This window comes from Abramis brama (genome assembly GCF_963993115.1).
Source record: "Abramis brama genome assembly, chromosome: 15".
Lineage (NCBI taxonomy): Eukaryota > Metazoa > Chordata > Actinopteri > Cypriniformes > Leuciscidae > Abramis > Abramis brama.
Genome location: NC_139977.1, coordinates 8544102 through 8553734, shown reverse-complemented (window position 1 = coordinate 8553734; position 9633 = coordinate 8544102). Strand labels below are relative to the sequence as shown.

General features: G+C 35.9%; 1 protein-coding gene across 1 annotated transcript; it reads left to right on the top strand.

Moving 5' to 3' along the window:
* The first annotated feature begins 336 nt into the window (after positions 1-336).
* brcc3 (BRCA1/BRCA2-containing complex, subunit 3) lies at positions 337-5723 on the top strand. Its single transcript, XM_084137401.1, has 8 exons — positions 337-558; positions 671-791; positions 2928-3014; positions 3160-3248; positions 3336-3391; positions 3742-3873; positions 4048-4091; positions 4987-5723. Exons 1-8 carry the CDS (start codon positions 454-456, stop codon positions 5133-5135), a joined length of 783 nt encoding a protein of 260 aa, XP_083993527.1. The 5' UTR covers positions 337-453; the 3' UTR covers positions 5136-5723.
* The last annotated feature ends 3910 nt before the right edge of the window (positions 5724-9633 follow it).

Sequence of the window (9633 nt, the reverse complement as noted above, 5' to 3'; positions counted from 1 at the left end):
CCGTAAATAAACTGACTGCCTTGTGATTTTCAAACATCCAAATGGGTTATGTGATGTCATGTTGAAGAAACAATCCCTCATGCGATTCTTGACTGTATCAAATATGAACAATAAAGGAACGATAGAAGAAATTAAGAAAAATGGAATTCAAGAATTAAATGTTAAGGTTTTAATAAAATGGTCAAGTGAAATAAATAGTAAAGCTTTCTTTGATTTTATAAGGGAGACAAGGCTGATACATCTAGAACTGTGTTCCACGGTCCGGAGCAGAAGGTGGCGGTAAATGCACCTATTACGCAGGTAGCCAGCCGCCATTAAAAACCAAGAAGAAGAAGAAGGAGGAGGAGGAGTTGAGTGTAGCGCATGCGCTTTACTGATGTGGAAGTGTTGGACAGTGATAAACAAACAGATAAATCAGACCAAAAGATTAACTATTAGATTGTAATACTTATCATGGCAGTAAACGCGGTACATTTAGAGTCAGACGCATTTCTAGTATGTATGAATCATGCTCTGAGTACGGAGAAGGAGGAAGTAATGGGGCTCTGCATTGGCGAGGTTTGATTATCTGGCGTTTATCATGTGTTGTTTTGTATAAATGTGCCAAACTGTAACTGGTGTGTTTATGAAACTTTGTAGGCTAACTGTGTAAACGACTTATCTCCATCAGGTGGACACAAACCGCATTGTGCACATTCATTCTGTCATCATTCTGCGTCGATCAGACAAGAGGAAAGACAGAGTGGAGATTTCCCCAGAGCAGCTTTCAGCAGCATCCACTGAAGCGGAGATATCCTTTCACAAACGAGATATACTTATCATATATTCATTTGATCTGTGTAAGGGGATTTTTGGGGGGTTTATATAGGGCTATTTTTTTGTTTTGCCCCATTCTGCAATACAAACATTGCCATGGTATTTCTCAGTCTGGAGAACAATGTAAATACATTCAATACCGTGGCATACATTAAACACTGCCATATATATATATATACATACATACATACATACATACATACACACATACACACATACATACACATACACATACATATACATATATATATTTTAAGGAGATATCTGTATACTGTACTGGGTAAAGGCCCGTTCACACAAATGACGATAAATATAAATGATAAAGATATAGTTCTAAAAATCATTACCACCAGAACTATAAAGATAACAGCACAGAGAAACAATATAGTTTAATCACTTTCAGAATTATTCTTTCGAGCTGATGAGTGATAAAAACAATGACAGCCAATCAGAATCCACCAAACTGTAAAGAGCTTGAGCATTTAAAGCGGCAGATGACAGAACTACCTGTCTGCTGGTGTAAACGCTAATGTAGTTATCTTTATAGTTATCGTTCCTGGTGTGAATCGGCCTGAACAGTTGTAATAGAGTGGTGCAGGCATGACGTCAAAACACGGAAGACTAATTCGCCGCCGGTTCCTTCAATATTTTCCTATAGGGTTAACTACCTCATTGCACTTTGCATTCTAGGTAGTCGCTGCCATGTTTTGGATACACTCGGGCGTACAATGATAACACAAATCACCAGAGAGAAAAAAAAGAGTGTATTTACGTTAATACTTTTTAAGAACTGCTTGCACCAACTTAGAATAAATGGGCTAATATTTGAAAGTACCTCTGAGCGCTCAGTTGTGCGGCCAAGACAACCAGACGTGCTTTCATACATTATTTAAAGGGTTCATTGGGTTGCTGGCGTCACGTTCCCATTCTCTTTAATGGGGGTTTTCAATTTATGAGTAAAATAAAGCTTGTAATAAACATAACTTGTCGATACTTGATGTTTTGTTCTACAATATAAATAACACAACCATACTGAAAACACAATTTTTGGGGTGTGAAGTTTAGGTTATAGGACAAAAGTCAAAGTATCGTCAAGTTATGTTTACCACAAGCTTTATTTTACACATAAATTGAAAAAACCCATTATAAAACCCTATAGGAAAATTTCGAGGGAACCAGTGGCGAATTAGTCTTCCAGGTTCAGACGTCATCCCTGCACACCTCTATAGCTTTCGTTAATGAGTTGCCGACAAACATTACTATAATATATATGATAGTTAAACCAATTATTAGTTAATTCACATTCAATAGTTATATATTTTCATACCGTGGTTCTAAAATGTCTGAGACATGTTGAAACTCAAAATGTAATTTTGCTTTGTAATAAGCAAAGTTTTAGGATTTTAAAACAATTTAAAACAAAGAACCAATATGATGTGAAATGAGCAAGACATATTCTGCACTATTTCTTGGTCAACAATCAAGCAAATTTGTGACATTTATGGATCATTCTCAGATCATCCTGAATAACACAGATCATGAGGTTTTGTATAAAATTGTGTGCTGCTGCTGAGGCGAAAGGAGGACATACCAAATTCATTACAAGATCTACTGAAATTCATGCACATGTTTCAATACACTTTTCACTCAAATTGATATGCTGGAAATATATGAATATTATGAATTTCTTTATTCTGCTAAGTTATTTTGAATAATGTTGGTAACCAAACAGTTGATGTACCCCAGTGACTTCCATAGTATTTTTTTCCATACTATGGAAGTCAATGGGTCCCATTAACTGTTTGGTTACCAACATTATTCAAAATATCATCTTTTGTGTTCAGCAGAAGAAAAAATCATACAGGTTTGGAACAATTTAAGGGTCAGTAAATGATGACAGAATTTTCATTTTTGGGTGAACTATCCCTTTAAGCACTATACTGTATAGTGTTTAAAACATACACTATACAGTATAGTGCTTAAAGGGATAGTTCACCCAAAAATGAAAATTCTTCTTCAAAAATGAAAAAGACTTCTCAATGAAATGTATAATAAAGTGTAATCCTCCTGAGCAGATACTCTTTTAGCATATTTTCTTAAAATGAAGCACAGGTTGGCTGAGATGACAGGACGTCCCATGAGGGTTGTGGGTTGGTACCACTCTCATCCACACATCACTGTGTGGCCATCACATGTTGGTTAGTATCATCTTTTATATATATTTTTTTAATTTTGTGTGGTTTTTAATTTATAATGTTTTTTTTATTTTTATTAATGCATGTATTATGCATTATTATATTCCCTTTATTTCTTTTAATTTGACTTGATCTTTGCATTATACAGATGTTAGGACTCAAGCAATGTATCAGATGATGGATCAGGGATTTGTTGGACTCATCTTCTCATGCTTTATAGAAGATAAAAACACAAAGGTATGTCAAGCACACCATCTTGACAGGAAATAATAAAATTCAGATTTTTTTTTTTAACCTTGGCTGCTCTTTCTGTTTCTCTTGCAGACCGGTAGAGTTCTGTACACCTGTTTCCAGTCAGTACAGGCCCAGAAAGGCTCAGAGTAAATAAACTGCTTTTTATTTTAAAAAACACATTCATGAATTAATAATAATATGTTTTACAGTTTTATTTTGCAACTTAGATCTATGCATCATGCATATTTTAAACTAGTTTAAGGCATTTAAATATAAGCCTTTAAATTATTAGCTTCATTTTCTGTAAACCAAAACCAGTCCACACCTGATTTTTTTGTTTTAATATAACTCTAAATGTTTGATTCATTGTTTATCAGGTTCACAAACATGGTAAAGCCAAGTCAGTGCTATTGCCTTTTATAGTGTGAAAGAAAAAGTATTTTGTGCAGTGTTTTTGATCATAAATATAGAAATGACATTCCTCTCTTATGACAAGGTATGAGCGGATTGAGATCCCAATCCATGTAGTCCCACATGAAGCCATTGGAAAAGTATGTCTGGAGTCTGCCGTGGAACTGCCCAGAATCCTCTGTCAAGAAGAACAGGATACGTACAGAAGGATTCACAGGTATAGGCCATTACCAGAGTTATCCATTTGCTCGTTTAAGGTTACTTTAATTCATTTATAAATTTCATGGATATATTACCCTGTAGCTATATTTTAGATTATTTTACATAGTAAATGGTTGCTTATGACCTCATGCAATATGTATTTTTTTCCTCCCAATTTCCTTTTTTTCAGTTTAACTCATCTGGATCCAATCACAAAGATACATAATGGATCAGGTAATGCAGTTATAAAATCTAGTTTGTATTTCATGAAGGAATTAGCAGTGCTTTCACGGCAGCAATTTAATACTGTTAGGCCTGGTTTCACAGAAAGCCAGGATTAGGCCTTAGTTCAATTAGGACAGTAAAGTAGTTTTTATAAACGTGCATTACTGGTGTGCATCTTGAGACAAAACAATGGCACTGACATATTTTAAGATTTCTTTCAGTTAAAACAGCTCAAACATGCATTTTAGTCTGGAACTAGGCTTAAGCCTTGTCTGTGAAACCGGGGGTTAAAGTTTTAGGTTGACAGTTAGACTGTCGTGTTTTTAAAACGCAATGAGTGTAACTAGGCGCTGAGCATCTTTTTCACGCTGAAGCACTGAGCGCGCTGCATTTTTTACCGGTCGCCGAGAGCTGTAGGTCATCACTGATGTAACTTTCAATCAGAACACATTTCACACATCAGAATTTTGAATCCCAGACAGGTACAGATATTTAGGATGCTATATATCTCATGGGCATAGGTGGCGCGTTGTCGATTCTCTCAGATCGCGTCTTTGATAATGCACACTTGCGTGTTTGTCACTCGCGTGAATGAGCACTGATTTTCCTCCGATTTCGGGCAAAACCTGTTGGTGAGTGAAAATCAGGGCTGAAATCGCTAATTGTGACCTCGGCATTAGTGGAAGAGAAATGGTCCACAGAAGGATGTTAAATGCCTCAGGGGGTACGCCACAGTCAAAAGTTTGCGCACCACTGGTATAGATCAATCTGTTCATGCAAAATATAAATATGGGACTAACCTTATTTATTTTCATAGATTTGAAGAATTTAGAACCTTTTTTTTTTTTTTTTTTTTTAACAGTTGTGCTTTTGTAATTTGTATGTATGTATGTCTGCTCTTCAGTGTTCACTAAAAACCTGTGCAGTCAGATGTCGGCCATAAGCGGCCCGTTGCTGCAGTGGCTGGAAGATCGACTGGAACAGAATAAACAAAGTATCATCAAACTCCAGAAAGAGAAGGAGCAACTGACACAAGAACTGGCTGCATTATAAGGAGAATGATAGGAAGCAATGAGAGTTTTAGCAAAATCCTTAAAAGTCTCATTCTTTTTTTCATTCCTTTGTTTTTCCACTGAAAGCGTTGGCTTTTCGGAAATCACTGGGAGAGCAAAGACGGGATATCTGTACTTCCACATTATGTGATCTCAGTGCATAACTAGTACTGTCTCAGTGCTTCCAGCCAAATATTTGAATTATGAACCCTCTTAGTGCTGTCTGCCACTCTTTACACTCTTTTGTAATGTTTTAACTCATCCATCAGCTTCTGGTTATTGTCATGTGTATAAACACACACAGACACATATATGTTTTACAAGCTGGTATCTTTTGTTGATGTATATATACACTGAACAAACAATGACAAAATGCATGTTCTTAAAAAGGTTATTGGATCATAATTTTTTGCTTTTTATGATTATTTGATTTCAATGGTAATCATAATTGTTCTATAAGAGTGATAGTGATGGATATTTTTTCACTGATGTTGTTTCTTAAGCTGTAAATCTCTGAATGTATAAACATGCCATTTTGAAATGACAATGTAAATACCTGCATGGAATATAGAGTGTTGTATTTACTGAATGTTTCTTTTCTCACTTTTCTCTTCATTAACTAAATTCAGTTTGGAATGTGTGTTTGGAAATCAAAACTATAACACCATAGACTCTGAAATACTTTGCACGGGACACGCTCGCAAACAGCTATAAACATTTTTCATCATTTACATGCAGATTTTCAGTCTAGACTGAATGTTTCTGTGAATGTCAAGCAGCTCCCTGGTCGAACAGTCAGGCACTTAGACCATGAATAGAAAAGGTGTGATAAAGAGCTTTTCCAGATGAAATACTAAAATTAACATTTAAGCTGACAGTTTGAAAGACCTGAAACTGGTTAAGAGTTCATTTATTTATTTTTTAACTGCAGTCCTGTCCTACACTTTATCTGTCATATCTTTTTTCCCTTATCAACAAGATAAGACACACTGGTGCTGACTAATCTTACCTAAATGTTTTAATATAAAACCAGTAGCGTACTATAAAAAACACTTTGTATGATAAAATATGAATCTTACTGAAAACCCCAATGGATTCATGTTTTATTTCTTGTCACTAGGTGGCACTTGTGTCCATGGCATGTTGAACTGCAGACCGTTTTTATTGAACAGTCTTTAATCTCTTTAGATTGTGAAACTGGTCAAGCAGACAGACAGAGTACTAGCAGTGTATACAATTTATTTGGCATGCATGCTATTAACAATATTGAGGTGTGCAGTTATAATAAACACCAGTCTGTCAATTCTTCTTGCTATGAGGGAATCATAAAGTGTTATGTTCCATACCATATTGCAAAATGGATACTTAAGATTCTAGATGTTGACTGGTCAGTAAAATACATTTTATTTTGTTACTATGAGGAAAACATCACTGTGCTGCACACATAGAGCGAACTAGAGAACTGTTAACCTTAGTTCATAGATCAGGCACTATATCTTCTAGCGGAAATATTCTAGAAATATATTTTTACATGAGGAATAATGATGATACAATTTCGTGTCTTAAATATTTATGTCGTATAAAAGCAGTAAGTCACTCAAGGCTGGAATACATGCTCATTTACCAAGCAGTCTTGAGTGCAATTTCTTTATTCAAAGTGAAAAATTGAGTGGAAAAAAAGGGGTTGAGAATAATGCATTTTCGATCTATAAGCCAATGACTTTTTTATACTATTTATTCTTTGAAAGCGAGCTGTGTTTTGATGCAACATTAATGCCAGTCTGAAGCAATCTCATATTGCTCTTACAGTTACAGTGGTTTATAGACATGGCCCTTCTGCAGTGCCATTATCAGACACCTTCACCATACTTTTACATCATTTTTGTCCTTGAGAAATGAAATCTCAGGCATTGAACCAGGCCGCTATATATTGTCTAACATCTGGTAGTGCAAATGCTCATTTAGAATAAATGTCCTATATTTATTGCTATGTATAGTGGACCATAAAGTCATACCATTTTGTATTATGGCAAGCCCTTGCACTCCACTAGAATGACTTGTATGTGTGTAAAAGCACTTATCCTGGGACTGGAAGCAAGCAGGTAATATTAAGGCTGTGCTTTGAGACTGATGGAGAGAGCGAAGACACTTCCCCCTCCTTGTGCATCAGCACAGTGGTTATTACTCCTGGCAGAAAACTGCCATTTATTTAGTGTGAAGGCAAGTTGCCTGTAAACCTGAAGCCTCTATAAATCTGAAATGGTGTGTGTGGGGTGTGGGGGTGAAGTGAAGGGGGTAGAATTTATAAGTGTTTGGAGGGCATTCTGTTTGATGAGATGCCTAGGGGACCTTGGGCCCTTGGATATATTTATGGCAGAGGGGCCAATGGGGTAGTGGACAATGACGTCCCAGAGGCAAACAGTGTTTAATTAACACCTCCAAAATAGGCAGGACAGAGCTCATACTGTCACCACACGATAAAATATGCTGGTGGTTTGGCTCTTGTGTTCCATCTAGAATTATGAAATCTGTCTCACTCTTTTTTTTTAAAGCTGATGTACGTTAATTATAGGATGTTGTTACATTTTCATGTTGTCTCTTCCCAGCTCAATACGCAGACACATCTGTAATAAGGTTGACTTTCTGTAAAGTGCAAACTCTAACTCTGTGAAAACATTGTTCTGTTTGTTTGAGTATCCTGACTAGCACAACACAGCAACAGTAGCTCAACAAATGGCATAAGTTTGTTGACAGACCAATGGCAGATGGGACAGGAGTGTTTACATGTTTGGAAAAAATAATCAAAGGCACAATATGTAAGATTTTTTGATTAAAATATAAAAAAAAACACTAAAACAATGTTATATATTTTGTTGACTTGTGTACTTATATTATCCCAAATTGTTTCCAACAATGTTTAAATCCAGAGAAATACACAATTTTAACCAGAATAACAGCCTGTGTCATTGGCCTGTCAATGACGTCATATCCGCGCTACCCTTGATTTCCAGGTTTACTTCTGTAGAAACAATGGAAACACCAAAGACGCTTTAATGTATTATGTGTTTTATTAGACATCTTAGCAAATGTTTGGATACCTTTTTCGACAGAAAACTAAACATTGTTATATAGCTCAACACGGTTAGTCTGTGAATCTCTTGTTTTCTTGATTTACCACGAGTAACATGTTTGTACCGTGTCTCAGAGACAATGCTATATTGTCAAGTGGGTAACATAGCATAATCAGACAGAGCTTTATTTTTAGTAACAGTAATACACCATTTTCTCCAAGAAAATATATTTTTAAATGAATTGCATGCCATTTAGCAACACAAGTCATCCATATTTTATTTATAGGATATTCTAATATCAATCTAGTTTACTGCAATGTGCAGCGTAACAACATAACTTTCAACACACTGAAATGTATTTTTTAGTATGATTGTAAAACAGCGCAACGTTACCCAACATTTTCAATTCATCAGATAAAGTGACCTGTATGTTTTATTAGAATGAACTAAAACTATGTGAATTTAAGTGATCAAATGTTACTGTAACAAAGTTCAAGTTCAGGGAACAATGAGGCAGACATTAAACATAACTTTAATCGTAAAATATAAATAAACAACTAAAGGAAAGGAGTGGCAGTGGCCGACTGCAGCATATAAGCATAATAAAAACAGCAACGTAAAATGTCCCAGGCTCTCGGCCCCGCCCTGCTTCACAGTAGGCTAACGTTAATAAAACTTTAATTCATTAGTTCATCCATGAACACGATTTCTGCCCAAGTCCCGTCAGATCGCTTTCCATCACTGTGATGGAATCAGATAATTCCATGCTCATTCACAGCGTCATCAAGTTATGCCTTCGTTATTGTTTGAATAAGCGATCTCTAGAAACGAAACTTACATACTGTGCCTTTAATGTCGCACACTAATTCACTGAGGCTGCATTATGGTCTACTCACAAGATTGTAAGGATTTGGTTGCAAGGAAAACTACAATGCATTATATAGGGAATAGTGAATGGTTTCAGACAACAGCATTGGAGTGGGCTCTTTTGACTTGAGCCAATAAGTCTTCTCAGTAAGCTTCTTAACATGATCCTGGAGACCCCCTACCACTGAACATTTTGGATGTCTACCTCATTTAACACAACTGATTCAACTCAGAAACCAGGCTTTGTTCACCCCAGAGGAAAGCATATTTACAATGTCTGAAATGTTCAGACCTTCTTCTGGTCTCGGATTTGACCCTCTCCCCTCCCATCAATAAAAATTCAAAAAGGTAAAAATGTTTTATAATTGTTATAACTACCTAATATATCATGCATTTATAATTTGTTTTTAATTTCCTCAAATTTATACATTTACAAAGTCACATTGTAAACTTTGTACAGATAGTAAGCATAAGTTCTCAGTTTCCTTTCTCATCAGCTCTTTGAATCAATGACAGTTTGTTGAAAACAGCCAAGGGCCCCTTGTAGGGTCCCCATGTAGT

Bases quoted from the DNA above. Each gene is read 5' to 3' on its own strand.
- brcc3 (XM_084137401.1), top strand. From the start codon at position 454: ATGGCAGTAAACGCGGTACATTTAGAGTCAGACGCATTTCTAGTATGT. The intron at 3,392-3,741 runs GTAAATAAACTG...TCTTATGACAAG, and splicing joins CAGGCCCAGAAAGGCTCAGA to GTATGAGCGGATTGAGATCC. The intron at 3,874-4,047 runs GTATAGGCCATT...CCTTTTTTTCAG, and splicing joins ACGTACAGAAGGATTCACAG to TTTAACTCATCTGGATCCAA.